Below are 17,415 nucleotides of genomic sequence, written 5' to 3'. Positions count from 1 at the left end.
TAATCCTAATCCACAATGTCGACCTGATTTTATTTCTCTTTTGCATTTTTGGTTTATTCCTAATTTAAATCTGAGTCGACAACTAAGAAATATTTTCAAAAAAATTTTTACTCAAAGTGTAGCCTCTAAATATACAAGTTCCAAAAAAACTGGAGAAAAAACTGTCATAAAAGACTATAAAATCGTTGAATGCTTAAATGAATTTTGCAAAGTTAGAAATCTTGGAAGTCCTGCCGAAATAATCCAAGCTGTCGGAGTAATTTTAAGTAATTCTAAAGACTGGGAAGGCAGTAGAAAATCTAAATAAATATTTTTTTAATTTTCTTAAATTAAAAATAATTACTTATAGTCAGATTTATTGTTGTTATACTATTATCAATCTATTGATGTTATTTATTTTATAATATAAATAAATATAAATTCAATGTTTATGTCATATCGTTTATTTAACATTATTTTTATTTTATTTGATAATTTTTTATAACCCTTATAACCTCAATATCGAAAATTGATAGTTTCACTGAAGCCGCCATGTTTTGCTCGATCTCTAGTAAAACTGGCCAGTTACTTGACAGAAACTCGATATTACACTGGCCAGTTACTGGTTTAAGTCTAGTTGAACTGGCCAGTTACTGGCTAAAAACTCGATATCATTTCTACTAGGGTGGTGGGGGTCGAAAAAGATGTCTACTAAAAATTTATAAGACAAACCTTCTTACAGGTATGTAATTTACAAGTGTATAGTGTGGGCTGGAATTCTACTCAAATATGGATAAGAAAAACTGTTGCTCCACCCGTTTTCATGGTCAAAATTTTAGCAATAGGATATAGCCCTAATGAGATGGAATGGTCAAAATTTTGCCACCCTCTTAGAGATTTTCAATGTACAAGTTTATGGCGAGGGCGGATTAGGGGTCCTACTCAGAAAATAGGTAAAAAAACTGTTGCTCCACCCGTTTTATGGTCAAAATTGAAGTGATAGGTTATTGTCCTAACGAGGTGGGTTGGCTAAAATTTTTGTTACTTGCTACTGACCATATAAATACTCGCTGCAAATACTGCAGAGCTTAGTACAAAGCACCTTGTAAAAATACTTGCTCACTTCATTTTTTTCTTTGACATTGTGTGTATTCGTGAATACGTTTAACACTATTATTATTATATATAACTATATATCAATACAACAAGTTTATAAAATGATGGATTTTATTAATAGAGTAAGTGAATTTTTAAAATTTTTTCAATAATATATATTTTTGAACGTTGAGTAAAAAAAAATTTTTTTTCTTTTCCAAAATAATATCTTTCTTTGAAAGCTAACTATATTTTATTGTTCAGTTCATTTTATTGTTTTAATTTATTTTATCTATTTAAAAATAATTTTGTTTTCAGATTATGGAAGAGGGTTGTTATTTTCCTCTTAAATGGGTGGAAAAATATGGACTTGCCATATTATGGCAAGCTCTTATACGCCAGATGTGGTTACACATCCAAAATTCTGAGGATCCTCGAGAAATGGTGTTCACCATCGATGATCAAGCTGTGAAACTGGTGAACCTTGGGATTGAAATATGGTGCTTCTACATGGTTCACAAAGATGATCGATATGGTACTGAAAATGCCACTTTGATGAATGTATCATATGATTATTCACCATTATCAGCCGGGTCGTTATCACCATTACTACGAGGTGATAGAATAGAGGCTACTAGTGATACTTTTAGTTATAAACCCGTTTTCGAAACACCAATGATAATTGATGACCATAATGAGAATGATCATCAGCAATTACGAGAACAACATCTGCAGCAACAAGTAAATGATCATTATTATAATGATTATGATCACTAGCAGTATCAACAACAACAACAACAACAACAACAACAACAACAACAACAACAACAACAACAACAACAACAACAACAACAACAACAACAACAACAACAACAACAACAACAACAACAACAACGATATGATGATAATAATGGGAGTTATTATTATTATTATAACTATCAAAATTTCATCCAAAACAATTTTTATAACATGTATATTGATGAGAGGACGGACACTCATTTTTTTTAAAATTATTATTATTATTGTTATTAGTATTATTATTATTGCGAGTTATTTTCTTATAGAAATAAGTAAATTTGTAATCGAGTAATTCTTGTGTTACGTCCAGCTAAATGCTGAACGTTATTATTATTTTTTTTATTGCTACAATTTTTTTTTTATATACTTTTAATTTAGTCGACGATCAGACTTTAATTTTTTCTTTTTCTTACTCTTAAATTTTTTTTATAAAACTTAAATGATAAGATAAAAAGTAACAAAGGAAAGCTCTTAAGGGATTTAGGTTGTTTGTTTTGACGTACGTTGCAACGTTAGAACAAACACCTAAATATAACTTTAATGACCCTAAAGCAATTCTAAGGACTCAGAGACCATCTGGAAATACTTTCCATGGACAACTGCCGAAAATGTTATCAACAAAAGTGTACTTAGAATCAATAAACAGTAAACAAATTTTATTTATAAATAAATAAAATAATCTTTATACAATCTTAAGCTCCTACTTTCACTTTAAATGCACTTTTGTCGAGATATCTCGGCATCATAAAATAAATAGACAAAATAGTCATTAGGAAAAATCTAAATGTCTAGACGGAATTAGATCCTAATGACGAAATAGTCATTAAGAAGAATAAATTTAAATAATAATTTCTAAAATGAGATATTATTATCAACAAAAATTATTCAATAAATTTTAACAAACAAAGTACTTTTAACAAAAATTATTTTATAATTTAAAATTAAAATAGCAAATAAAATTTGGAACTTTGTAAATTAGAGTCGGCTGATTAACCACCTAATAATTTTAATAATTCTTATTTTTATTGTAAATTAGAGTCGGCTGATTAGCCACCTAATAACATTAATAATTTCTACTCTTATTTTAATTTAGAGTCGGCTGAGTAGCCACTTAATGATATCAATAACTTTTACAATTTATATTTTCTTAATTTAGTAACTTTTAAGTTATAAAAAAAAAAAAATAGGCTCAGCGCCATTACATATTCAAGTTTACGAAATATACTAAATAAGTTTAAGTTTTATAATCAATAAATTTAAATTTATTATAATAAATAAATTTAAAATTAAATAATGAAAGAATTTAAATCATTATAATAAATAAACTTAAAATTTTATAATAAATTAAAACTATCATAATAAATAACTTCAAATTATGATTACCGATAAAAATAAAAATCTTATAATAAACAAATTCCAACTATTATAAAAAAAAGGGATGAATTTGTCACGATATTTAAATATCGCGGCATCTTCGCATTAGGTCGGAGAAGGGCAACAGATGGCAGCACTCGCTGCTCAGCACGTCTCATTCATTATTATTATTATCATACTATTATTATTATTATCTTATGTATTATCTTATTTTATTTACTGTGTTATTATTAATTGTTTAATTTACTAGATACAAATTGCGGCGATACCAGTAAAAATTACTGTATTTTATAAACCTGCCAATGGATTTTATAGCCGCCGGGATAATTAATTACGCATTTATTTAGTTTAATTATTTGATTATTATTATTATTATTTTGGTTGGTTGGCGCATGCGCGGCAACGCAACAGTTGGCCTCGGTGAATTTATTTAATTTAAATAAATTTACGGGGTTTATAAATAAACTAAGGGAATATTTATTTATAATATTATCTTATTAGTTATACTCTGGAAAAAGAATGGCCATTTAATGTCGAGAGTGGACAAATTACATGCCAAACAAGTCATTGCATCATGTTGATGTCAATGAGTGAATTAACATGCGACAGAGATAGTGCTCCATTGGTTGGAAAGAGAAACCATGATAAGATGGCGCCGGCCGAAGTGCCGGCATGGGACTCACGTGCTGCCATGGTCAGACGTGGATAAGCCTTTGTACGAGTAAGGTGTGCTGTTGCTGTGGGAAAATTTATTTGTTGAGACGCCATTTCGAGCTGTTTGGCATAATTAAAGAATTACTGGCAATCTATATAGTATATTAATTGGAATTGTTTTGCCATTGATTAAACGGCCGTTAAATATACACCAATGGAGCAAATCAAGGTGTTATACTACAACGACGACTGTAAGTACCTTTGTGTTTAATTCATTGGCGTGTAATTTGTCCCGCGTTGGTGGCCATTTGGGTATACCTCACGTGTGAGTGAGAGAGAGGTGTTAATATATATATATATATGTGCGTAGTTCTTTGTCCCAGCGACCAAGAGTAAATCCAAACACGCGGAAGTTAAATTTGGTATTATTTTCTATTAATTATTAGTGACCGTATATTGTTGACGGTAAATAATTAATATTATTTATTATTATTTTGTGTTTTATTAATTATTGGTGACCGTATATTATTGTCGGTAAATAATTAATGGTATTTATTATAATTATTTTACTTCTATTACTTATTGGTGACCGTGTGCTGCTGCCGGTAAATAATTGTCAAACTATACAATTATTATTTTACATTTCAAATAATTTCGAAGAGTGTGGGGAAACATTTATTGTGTTGTAATTTAGTTTATTGGTGGATATTTATCCTTAATTAATTATTATTTGAACCCCATTTATTATTTTATGGTGATTATAATTTATAATATTTATTATTTGCGGTAAAAATATACCCATTTGTTTTGTTTTGATCATAGTTCACCAGTTGGAAATTATTTTACAATTATTGAATAACACCAGTGGGTTTTTGGATTAAATTTGCGGTGAATAATTAAATATTAGTTGTAATTATTCCCATCATTAGTATTTTCAACATTGGGTGATTATTTGGTATAACTATGTATCAATATTAGTAACCATTATTTTGGTAATAAATAGTTATACGTAATTAAGTAATTATTATTATTTTGCGCCTAAAATAATTAAATAGTTGGGAGAAATTGTATGCGTGCGCATATTAATTACTAATTAATTATTTTATATTTATTATTTATTATTTATCACGTGCGAGTGATAACCAAGGGAACATTTGTTTAATATAATTATTGTTTTTGCGTTGCTTGACCATTGGTCAACTTTTATATTGTGAAGTGAATATTATTTTTATTATTACTTATATTATTGTTTATAACCCGCTAAACATTTATAAATTAAATTATATCGGGTAAATGGCTACCAACCCGGGATTTAATTAAATATTATTATTATTTATATATTGCATCTATCTCTTTCTTGCTTTTCCTTTTCCAATACCTGAATACTGCTCTCTGATTATATTTTATTATTTCCTTTTCATTTCATTTTCTTATTTATTGTTTAATTGTTATTTTGTTCGTGGTGTATACGAACTGGCGCCCAATTCGGATTCCTAACCCAGCCTGAGGAGAGCTGCGTGTCCAGTGGAGATCGTGGACATCTCCAAAGGACATTTTTTGGTTTTGTTTTTCTGTTTTCTTAGTTTATTTTCAGTTTCACCATCGGTGGGCCTTAACGTCTATTTGACACTCACCACACTCCGCCGTGGGTAGTGTGAAATAGTAGTGAACGTTATAAATTTATCTATTATAATAAATAAATTCAAATTATTATAATAAATAAATTTAAGTTATTACAATAAGTAAAATGTTGTACATGTGAGTGTAAGTGTGTATGCGCGCACACATACACCCACATCGGGGGCGTGCCTTCCCACTTTCCTAAGGAAAAACCATAGGGAAAGGGAAGGACCCATAAGAACTGTGTTCCGATTGGATAAGGTTTTCTCCCAAAACTATACCTCAAATCGACCAGATAGGAAATTATAAAAAGTGTCGCCGAGAAAAAAACCACTCTCTTCAGTTAAGTTCCGGGTCAGTAACGGCAGGAATAATTTAATACAAGTGTTCTCACACTTAAGTTTTTATTACAAGTGTTCTCACACTTTATTTTTATTTAATTGTACAAGTGTCCTCACACTTTATTTTTATTTAATTGTACAAGTGTCCTCACACTTTATTTTATTAATTATATTGCTAGTGTTTGATAAATATTGTTTAAGTCAGTGAATAATTCGTCTAGAAACATCGAGTTAACGTCGAAACCAATTGTAATCGCGAATAATACAGTAAACTCAGTGTAAACCAGAAGTATACTCCTGTCTCCACAGCTTCAGGTACTGTAATTTTAAATTATATTTTTTTTGTATTCAAACAAATTTCCAACCAACGAAATCTCTTACGAACCAAATTTTATGTTATTGAAAACAATCTTATAGTGAATATTTATTGTAAGAATTCTAATTATACGAGTAAGTGTAGGCACGTGGCCACCTTACATCTTCGATACAATTTTGAATTCATGGTAATCTTTGTGTGTAAGTTAGTGTTGGCGGCTCACCACCTAATACATTTATGAAATAATTTAATTTCGAGATTTATTGTAAACATAACTCTAGAAATTTTAATTTGTAGAATATATAGTAGTTAAATTTATATTTTTCAACATCTTTTATTTCAAAACCCTTCCAGATATTTACTCAGTGTGATCCCGGTCTATTGGTCGAAAGACTAGGGCCAAAAATAATAATAATAATTTTAATTTGTCCAAAAACACGGTACAAGCTACCGTTTGGACCTAACAGATTGGCGCTCGAACAGGGACCTGAGTTATCTGGGAGTTCATATTTAAAACTGAAATTTTGGGAAAATAGCTATACCTCCTCTCTTCCTCGACGTGCAAAGAATCCTTAAATTTCCTACTGGATGCACTTAACAGCTGCTCTAGTTCCTTAAATTTCCTACTGGATGCGCTTAACAGCTGCTCTAGTTTCTTAAATTTCCTACTGGATACGCTTAACCGCTGCTCTAGTTCCTATACATGCCAAAAAAACGAGGGAGTAAAGCTGGACGTCGACTACAACAGCGGCGAAAACGGAGTTTGATCCGTATAGTTAACGACCGCATGGTCAAGAGACAAATTATATTAGCAATTTTTGAAAATCGCATTGGAGATAAAAGACCGGGTCAGAAAATATTTTGGGTACAACTCCCGAATCCGGAACCTCCAGGATTATCCCTAGGAGTGTCACGAGTTGGCTGGTGCCCAGTCGTTACTTTAGAATAAGATTTTATGTGGTTGGAAATTTGTGGATAATTTAATCCAATATTTATACATATATATCAAAAAATTAATATCTTGTGACCTTTGAAATTTTGATTTTATTATTATTATTATTATTTTTTTTTTTTTTTTTTTTTTTTAAATTGAGTTCAAACAAAATTCTAAATAAAATTAGATGTCCGGTGACAAACCTTCTAAGTCGTATTCTTTAAGAGGTTACGGAAACGCGCAATTTCCCGAAGGCTTGCCGATAAAGGCCCGAAAACCTAGACTTCAATTTACCAGTCCCTCCGGGAACGATATAACCGTAGACTCGGGATTGGGAAAGTCAATTCAGACATCTAAACTTAGTCCCGACGAGGATTCGAGTGACAAAAAATCGTCCCAGGGTTCTCAAGTTACTGAGTCAAGAGATAACACTCTTGTTGACCAGGAGGATTGCGAAGAGATCGCTACCTTGAATCAAATTACCGCGGACCCAAACGTTCACGTACCCGTTGTTAATCAGAACGACCCCGAACCAATTATGGCTTTGGCACCGAATCAAAATATTTCTCTTAATGACGCTCTTTTGTTTGTACCAAAATTCGATGGAAATCCTAGCGAATTGTCAGACTTCCTAAAATGTTGTGAGGACGCGAAATCCGTGTTACCCGCTGGGGCGGAAGGAAACCTAATTAAATTAATATACGGCTGCAAACTAAGCACAAAAGTTAAAACTTCAATTAACTCGAAAATTCCGGCGGATCCTGCCACATTAAGCACAAAATTAAAAAAGGTCTTTGTACCGGCGAAGTCCTTATTCCAGCTTCAGGGTGAATTGGGCCGGATGTATCAAAAAGACGGGGAAGCCGTGTTAGATTCCGCGAACCGATTACGCAACAAGGGACGTGAAATTGTCGAGTGTTACCAAACCGAAAATCCGGAATTGGCCGCGGCGGACCTCGAAGCTTTTAAGGAAAAAATAAATTCCTCAATAGTGGGGTGTTTTACGCAAAATCTCAATAGTGAAATTGATCAGCGTATGCCAGAGTGTGGCAATGTAGACGACGCTTTGACTATTGCAATGAAGATAGAAAAAAAATTAAACGCGCGGAGGGAGCTACGCCGCGAGCAAAATACGGAGAAGCGGAGAGAACAGGTCAAAGATGAAGTTAAGAAACAAAATCCTAACAAACCCGTAAATTTTGCCGCTGGCAGGCAAAGTAGCTCCGCGGAAAATAGATTTTCAAATTACAATGGTAAAAATAACACTAATCGTAACAACAATAACAATAATAATGGCGCGAAGAGTAAAGTGTTATGTCGTGCGTGTAATCAACCAGGTCATTTTGCTAGGGAGTGCCAGCAGATGACCTGTCAGTTTTGTTATAAAAAGGGGCACACCGCTAAAAACTGCCCACAAATTAATGGTCAAAATAGATACGCAAACGTTCAATGTCAACTCTGCGGAAACAGAGGACACTCAGCTCGGTATTGTAACTTCAACCCTAATGCTAAACCTAACACCAGTCAAGTAGTAGGTTCTAGTGAGAGAAACATAAATGATACGGGAAAATTTTGTTCGCTTCATAAAACTAACACTCATGACAATAGTGAGTGCAAAGCGCAGCTTCAGTCAATGACTCCACCTCAAACCGCGTCTTTTCACCGGGATGCGGCGAAAAACAATCGGCCGATACAACCCGTAACCTTGATACAGGAAGCGACAATCGAAGACGATTCCGAGTAACAAAGGTGGAAATAAATTTAGATCCGGATAACTTGCCATACGCGGTGGCAAATAAAACATCCGGGGGAGACGACATCGTAATGATGTTGGACTCCGGCGCCTCGCCAAATTTAATTAAATTTAAGTATATAAAAAATATAAATAATATTGATAAGAACAATATAATAGAGTTACACGGCATTGCAAACATCCCCATTTCGACATTGGGTAGCATAAATGCAAAAATTTTTGGGAAAAACGCGACATGCCACGTGGTCCCGGATGACCTGGCAATCCCTCACGCCGGACTAGTAGGATCGGAATTTTTCACCGCCCACGGGGCGAAAATCGATTACAAACGACGGTGGGTGGAGGTTGATAGCAAAAAATACCCCTTCAAAAAACCAAATCGGGTTGAAGATGGGGTAATGTATATACCCGGGCGAAGCAAGTCTACCTTCTTTATAAACGTCGCGAACTCCGAATTGAAAGAAGGCTTCGTCCCCAAACTAAAAATATGTAAAGGGGTCTTCACGGGAAATTGTCTTGTCACCATAAAAAACAATCGCGCATATATGCAAATATATAACACCACCGAAAGTGAGGTAGGGGTCAGAATTCCCACCATCACTGTTCGAGAGGTGGAAGATAGGCAGGAAATCACTCCGGTTGATCCGACTGACGCGACACACGACACACACGGGAGTCTTGGGGTTGCTAAACATATATTCACCGTGGTAAAGGATTTTCAAAACACAGAGCGTTTTGAAAAGGTGAAACCCTTGCTTCGGTTGGAATATTTAAACGAAGACGAACAGATGCATGTAGAACGATTGGTAAAAAGGTACGCGGATCGGTTTTATATACCAGGAGAACCATTGAGTTCTTCTAGAAATTACCAGCACCGGATCCCGACGCACAGTGACCGACCAATTACAATCAAACAGTATAGAATACCTCAAGCATTAAAACCGGAGCTAGAGAAACAGATTAAAGAGGGACTGGTCACGGGCATACTACAGCCGTCAGAGTCCCCGTACAATAGTCCAGTCTGGATAGTTCCGAAGAAACCAGACTCTCACGGTAACAAAAGATGGCGCGTCGTAATAGACTTTAGACTTCTCAACGAAGACACTATCACTAACGCATACCCATTACCGAACATAACGGATATTTTGGATCAATTGGGGGGATCATCCTACTTCTCTGTATTTGATTTAGCTTCTGGGTATAACCAGATCGAAATGGATCCAAAAGATCGATATAAAACGGCCATTTCAACGCCTCAAGGACATTGGGAATATCTCCGAATGCCTTTTGGGTTGAAAAACGCCCCTGCAACGTTCCAGCGATTGATGGATTCCGTTCTGTCTGGTTTACAAGGAACATCGCTATTTGTATATTTAGATGACATTATTGTTTTCGCTCGGAATTTAGAGGATCACGAGCGGAAATTGGACGAATTGATGATTAGACTACGGCAAGCTAATCTAAAATTGCAATCGGATAAGTGTGAATTTTTACGACCAGAAGTAAACTACTTGGGTCATGTCATTAGTCGAGAGGGTTTGAAACCTGACCCCTCGAAATTAATTTCGATCCGGGACTTTCCTGTGCCGAAGACACAGAGAAACATACGGGAATTTTTGGGACTAACGGGTTATTACCGGAGGTTTATCAAAAGCTATTCTACAATTGCTAAACCTTTAACGAAATTATTAGAAAAAGATGCTGAATTTATATGGTCAGACTCTACTCAGAATGCTTTTGATAAGCTGAAGGAAACGTTGTGCACATCCCCAATTCTACAATATCCAGATTTCGACAAGCCTTTCGTAATAACTACGGATGCGTCCGGAATAACCATCGGTGCGGTCCTATCACAGGGCGAAATCGGGAAAGATCGTCCGGTAGCGTACTTTTCGCGAGTCCTTAGGGGACCCGAGCTACGTTACGACGCCTACGAAAAGGAAGCGTTGGCCATAGTGCAAGCCGTAAAACACTTCCGGCCTTATGTATATGTGAGGAAATTTACTGTAGTCACAGATCACAAACCACTTGTATGGTTTAAAACAACTAAGGACGGAAACGCCCGGATTTTAAAGTGGCGTCTCCGCTTAGCTGAATACGAGTATAATGTAATGTATAAACCGGGAAAAATTAATTTAAATGCGGACGCGTTGTCCAGGAACCCGGTCGAGAACGTAAACGTCACAACTCGTGCGCAAAGAGCGAGAGAACAATTTAATACAGAAGTTCCTAACACTTCTAACCGAAATAATACAGAAGTTCCTGACACTTCTAATCGTAATAATACAGAAGTTCCTAACACTTCTAATCGCTTTAATACAGAAGTTCCTAACACTTCTAATCGCTTTAATACAGAAGTTCCTAACACTTCTACTCGTTTTAATACAGAAGTTCCTAACACTTCTAATCGTTTTAATACAGAAGTTCCTAACACTTCTAATCGTTTCAGTACAGAAGTTCCTAACACTTCTAATCGAAACAAGACAGAAGTTCCTAACACTTCTAATCGATTAAACGCGGAAATTCCTAACAATTCCAACACTAAACGGGCCGAGCCCGCACGAAAAAGGGGCAGGCCACCAAAATCACGGGAAAATGTCGATGAGAGGATCATCGATGTTAACCAAACTAATTTTCCATCGGATTCCGACAATTCTCAAGGGTCCGACTCGGAGTCGGACGACGATTCGTCTTCCAACGAATCAGATGATATTTTACAGGATACCCCGGAACGAAATGAACAACAAAAACGCCCCTCTAACATAATCACCATTAAAGACTTGTTTCAGCATCGGAATGACAATTTAGTCTATTTTCTAAGTGAAAACGGTCAACCATGCGATGAGGGCTCACGAGCTTTAAAAGGCCAGAATAAACTGCCAAACATAGGGCACATGGATGTCGGCCAGGTATTCTGGACTAAAAGAGGTAATAAAAATTACTTTGGTTTAAGGGGTTAGGGGTACTCAGGGGTATGAAAAAATGATGATTTTCAATAATTTTTTTTTTGTAGTTAATTACTTTATTTGACAAAAATAAAAACATAGCTTTATTAGAACACGTTTCGATTTGACTTCACGAAAATTTCAAAAAAAAAAATTAATAATTCAAAAAGTTATCGCTGTTTTTGTAGAGCCCGTTCCTCCCGAAGTCCTTTGCGGTGATCATCATAAGTCCTTGGAGATTCATCTAAAATCAATCGGACAAGAAAAATTAGTTTTATTAATAGATAATCTTGTGCCTGATCGAAGCTTTTTTTTTTTTTTTCGAAATTAACAAAATGGCGGCCTCAGGAAATTTTTTTCAAATTTTCGAGAAAAAAACCGACAGTTTATTGTTAAAAAAAAATCGAAATTTTGAAAAAAAAAAAAAATCCTTCGATCAGGCACGAGTTTTTAATGTATTTCAAAAGTACAATAAATTTTATTGAAATCTACCGAGCAGTTTTTAAGTTACAGTGATCACCAGTTCAGAAAACATAGTTTTGAGAAAAACGCATTTAAAGTTTTGCTATGGATTTATGTCGAATTATAAGAATTATTTAATAACTTACACTGAGTCATCTATTCCTGGACCATATAATAGCTCTTCAGCCGACATAGCAGCTTCCAAAATATCGATTTGCTGGTGCCTACGTTGCAATCGACCTTCTCGGGTGTTATCATTAGCGCGCTTATCTGCTACTTTGATACGTGCAGCATCCATTCTTTCTGCATACCGATGAGAATTAGGCCCACAATTAAGTCCTAGTGTATTCATCAAGACTAATAATGAATTTATACCCTCATTAAATATACACATAGCAACGTATGCAGCTATTTGTACGATGGTAAAACTAGTATTTACCGTTTTTGGGCATATTTTCCATACTAGTTGGTTAAAGCTTTCATTATTATTCTGATTGAATCCACCTACACATCTTGAAAGTAAATTTTCATTACTAAGATCTTCGTATATAGGCTTGATAGCTTTTAAAACATCAGAAGGTAAAGGAGAATAATCGTGAGAAAAGGTATCAAGCTCTCCTCTTGCTTCAGCGCGCTGGTAAGAGCACCAAGATTCTTCGCCTTTTGGACACATATCATGATTCGGTTTTTCATCACTCGAGCCGTAGTGATAAAAGGTTGCCATTATAGCAGATTTCATATTTTCAATAGAATCACAATGCCGGCGTATTGCTAAACCATAGTACACAGTTAGTTTGTCTATTAATTTTCCTGTGAGCTTACCTCGACCACCAAGACCTTTTTGTTTACTCTTCAGCGTACGTAATCGACTCCCCATCCGCTTTTGGACATGCCCTATACATTCCTTTTTATTTACAGTTGTATTTTCGTAAGGATCTGATTTTATAATTCCTGAATAGGTCTTGGAGTCACCATCACCAATATAGTTGGCATACTTAACTCCATATTTAGTTTCAGAATACGAAAACATTTCGACCATCGCATCCACCTCCATTTTCCCAGAAGACCCTTGATGATTAGCAGAACACACATCTTCATGCGATTGATACCATTCCTCGAACTCAACAGTATTTGTTTTTTTTTTCCAATACTCACATAGCTTACAATATGCACTTTTAATGTTTATGTCAAGAATCTTTCCAGTAAAATAGCCAATTATAGAAGAAACTCCAAATGACGATGTATATCCCCGTTTTTGCCAGGTTCCATCTCCCGATACAGTTAGATGATTTATATCTTCATTTTCAGTTGTTGGCATTGCTTGCTTTTCTTCATTCACAGCTTTCGTCATGAAGGTTTCTGCGACGGCTTTACTACAATTCAAAATCTGTTTCAGTAAAATTGTATGCGTAGATTTATCTAAAAAAGACGGCATGTCCATCAGGCCGCAAAACTTGCACAATCCTTCGTATCCTATTCCTAGTATTCTCATTACAAAAATGAAACGTCTGTTTATTTCATAAGAATGCCCAACGAAAGAACAGGAAGGAATATATTCATTTCCACAGTTATTACATGCAACTACAATTTTGAATCCCAGCCCACGTGTACTTGCTGTTTGAAACACTACATTTCCATCACATTTTTTACATTTTATAAGAGCAGAAATTGCAGTGAATACCTGAATAAAATTTATTATTCGAAATTCAGTACTGCTGTCTTCAGGTACATCATCTTCAGTGTTTTGTTTTAATTTTTTAGAAGATGTACTCTGAATACTTTCATCACGTTCGGCTGTTTTCGGATTAAAAACATTCTTTCTTTTGACTGAACGCGACTTATTAATTTTTTCAGAACTCCGAAGTTCTCTTGAAACCTTTCTAGAATCACGTCCCATGGTTAATAATTTAATTCACTTGAGAAATAATTTATCACAAAACTATCGACTGATCAGTGCAACGACTACAGGTATACTGGCAACCAAAAATTATTTTTCAGTTCTTGTACTACCTACAAATTGTGAATATATGTAGAAGGATTTATATATATATATATATATATATATATATATATATATATATATATATAATTATACATACATTAAAATGGGGAGATATTCATGACAATGAAACCCGAAAGGTCGGTTGCTTGCAGCTGTTTCTAGCTACCTGCTCTCGAATGCCACGTAGCACCCGAGCGTCCTTTGGTCATTGTTAAATAACTCGAAAAGAATTTGTCGGATTCACTTCAAATTTTCACACAATATTTTTAAAATATTATACTTTAAGAAAATGCAAAAAAAAAAAAATCGATTTTTTGAAAATTCTGACTACCCCTAACCCCTTAATCATCCGCGGAATGGATGGGGTATCAGCTCTCTTAACGAGGAGCAACATAGCCAAGTGCTTGGTAAAATTGAAAGGGATTTCAAGGGACAAAGGAATAACCACACTATCGGTGGCCTTTTCTGAACACATTGAGAATATACCGTGGTCGGAAGTTCTGGAAATAATACATGATATTTACGCGAATCAAGGAATTCAGATAATAATTTGCCTTGGTACAATTCGGTACGTTCCCCGGGAGGAACGTGATCACATTTTTTTTTAAGCTCACAAATCTCCTATCGGCGGACATAAAGGAGTTTCCAAAACATATAACAGAATCAAAACAAATTATTTTTGGGAAAATTTAAAACAAGACATCCAGGTTCGTATACAACAGTGCCTGGAATGTCAATTAAAGAAATTAGTTTGGATCAAAACCAAACAGCCGATGTTAATAACTGACACTCCCGGCATGGTATTTGAAAAAATAGCGATGGACATTGTCGGTCCATTGCCCGCAACAGAAAGGGGTTTTGAATATATATTAACAATTCAAGACCAGCTCTCTAAGTTCTGCATAGCCGCACCATTACCGAACATGTTGGCGACAACGGTCGCTGATGTGTTCATCAAGCGTTTCATATGTACATTCGGGACAACTAAAGCGTTACTCACCGACCAAGGTAGGAACTTCGTAAGTTCCTTCATGCAACGAATAAGCAAGCGGTTCCGAATTAAAAAAATTCAGACGACGGCTTTCAGACCACAATCCAACGGTGCCCTAGAGCGTTCTCACCACGTACTGGGGGAATATCTTAAACAATTTGTTAGTCGGGATAGCGATTGGGACAATTGGTTGGAATTGGCGACCTTTTCATACAATACTTGTGTCCACGAGGGGACAAAATTCACCCCCTACGAACTCGTGTTCGGGAAGACCGCACGCGTACCGTCAAGCGAGCCCTTACACGAGCTCGACTGTTTGCCCACATATAATAACTACATCTCAAAGCTAGTTGAACGACTGATCACCATTCGCGAGTTAGCTCGCGATAATTTAATCAAGGCAAAAGAAAGGTCGAAGGAAATTTACAACAAAACTTTAGAACCTGTCACCTTCAAAGCAGGAGAGAACATTTTTCTGCTAAAAGGGCCTAAACCCAACAAATTTGGGGACCATTATGATGGGCCATATAAAATTCTAGAGGTCTTCAACAACGGTAACGTCAGTCTAAAAATAGGGAGCAAAACAAAAGTTGTACATCCCAATAGACTGAAAAGGACACAAATCAAAGTTTCAAAATCCAAAACCAAACAAACTAAAATCGTGGACCCAGATCCCGACTTTAGACCTTAATAATTAATCTGTTTCAGACAATGGACCTCACCTTCTTCGCCATACTGGCCATTTGCTGGGGATCCACTGGAGCCATAATCGGGTATGATTGTGGAAACAAAATTCTAAATATGACGACAATATCGCTAATTGATATCGATGAATGTGATCTCGAGGAGGATCGAATAGAAACTTCTCTTCCGGATATCGCGTTATTACAGCTCAACGAATATGAGTACACTAAAATACTCCAATGTAAAATCGAGATACATCGTGTGATCCAACATTGCGGTTGGCAATCATACAATTCCATCGTTAGTCAAGGTATTAACGAATACATTTATCCGATCCATCGCGACGTGTGCCAGGTCGCGCATGACCACGGCACGCTACGACTCGGGAACACACTCATCGATGGTTTAATAGTAAATGCAACTACGACACGTAGTATCACGTTGGCAGGGAGCGTAACCGGTGACGCCGACTGCACCAATACGCAATATAGCGACCCATTCGGAACGTGGGATGACGTATTCGTGATTGGGACCGCGAAAATAACGTTAAGGTCGTTTCAGACCCAAATCAAAGTCGAAGAAAATAAAATTTACTTGCCATCGGGACACCGATGTCAATTAAATAAGGGGCATTGCATTGACCCTGAAAACGGTTACACATTCTGGGATACCATACCCCGAAAGTATTGCATCCCAGATACTTATACTGTATTATATAATGGCGCAGCCACGAGATTAAAAACAATAAAGAAACGGTGTACTCGTTAAATGTAAGAGACACTAGTTTCTCGTTAAACACAGTGGGAGCTGAGACCTCATGCGGGATAACTCTAATCAGAACCGAACATCCCAAACTATTCATTGTTGAAGGCAATAACTTGGGATTGTTGGAGAAAAATAACATAGTAGCTTTTCCGGCCAGATCTTTATCAGCTGCATGACGTGCCGCCATATCGTCTGGATTTTTAGAATAAGCAATGTCATGCGCTTTACATGCTCTGTCCAGAGGATTTATACCTGGATCACCTCGAGCTAATCTTTTCGTTAATTTTGTACCAGGTCCACAGTACTGATATCCCGGCACATGTAATTCTATTGGTAATTTATTTATTACACTGTTGACAAAACCTTTGCCACGCTTAGTTTTGACTTTACTGGTACGTCCGCTCTTAGCCATTGTAGCTTTATGACTAATCTCAATTGTATAAATACTCGGTATTTATAAGAATATTGTTGAGTTAGAATTGAGTCACCAACGGATTAACATAGTATTTAGTGTTATCTAAAATAATTCAAAATGAAGTTTGAAAAACAGACAGCTAAATTACCTAGGATCAATTTTGATCAAATAATTCAAGATGATGAGAAAAAAATTCAAAAACGTCATGGTGCACTGCTACCAAATACTGTTCGAGCAGTCCTTTGTGGACCATCAAATTGTGGGAAAACAAATGCACTCCTTGCAAT

General features: G+C 35.5%; 1 protein-coding gene across 2 annotated transcripts; it reads right to left on the bottom strand.

Annotated features, from left to right (window-relative positions):
* Positions 1-11,827: 11,827 nt before the first annotated feature.
* LOC130674424 (uncharacterized) lies at positions 11,828-14,308 on the bottom strand. 2 transcript variants are annotated; one of them, XM_057479748.1, is made up of 3 exons: positions 12,711-14,308; positions 12,418-12,628; positions 11,828-12,053 (listed from the first exon to the last, which is right to left on the bottom strand). In XM_057479748.1, the coding sequence occupies exons 1-2, from the start codon at positions 14,166-14,168 to the stop codon at positions 12,623-12,625; spliced, it is 1,464 nt and encodes a 487-aa protein (XP_057335731.1). In that variant the 5' UTR covers positions 14,169-14,308; the 3' UTR covers positions 11,828-12,053; positions 12,418-12,622. The 2 variants fall into 2 exon arrangements, with proteins under 2 accessions (XP_057335731.1, XP_057335730.1); XM_057479747.1 differs by having other exon boundaries at positions 12,418-12,610.
* Positions 14,309-17,415: the final 3,107 nt, after the last annotated feature.

This window comes from Microplitis mediator, chromosome 9, assembly GCF_029852145.1.
Source record: "Microplitis mediator isolate UGA2020A chromosome 9, iyMicMedi2.1, whole genome shotgun sequence".
NCBI classification, from domain to species: domain Eukaryota; kingdom Metazoa; phylum Arthropoda; class Insecta; order Hymenoptera; family Braconidae; genus Microplitis; species Microplitis mediator.
Note: the sequence above shows the minus strand (reverse complement) of the source record. Positions and strands in the feature narration are given on the sequence as shown.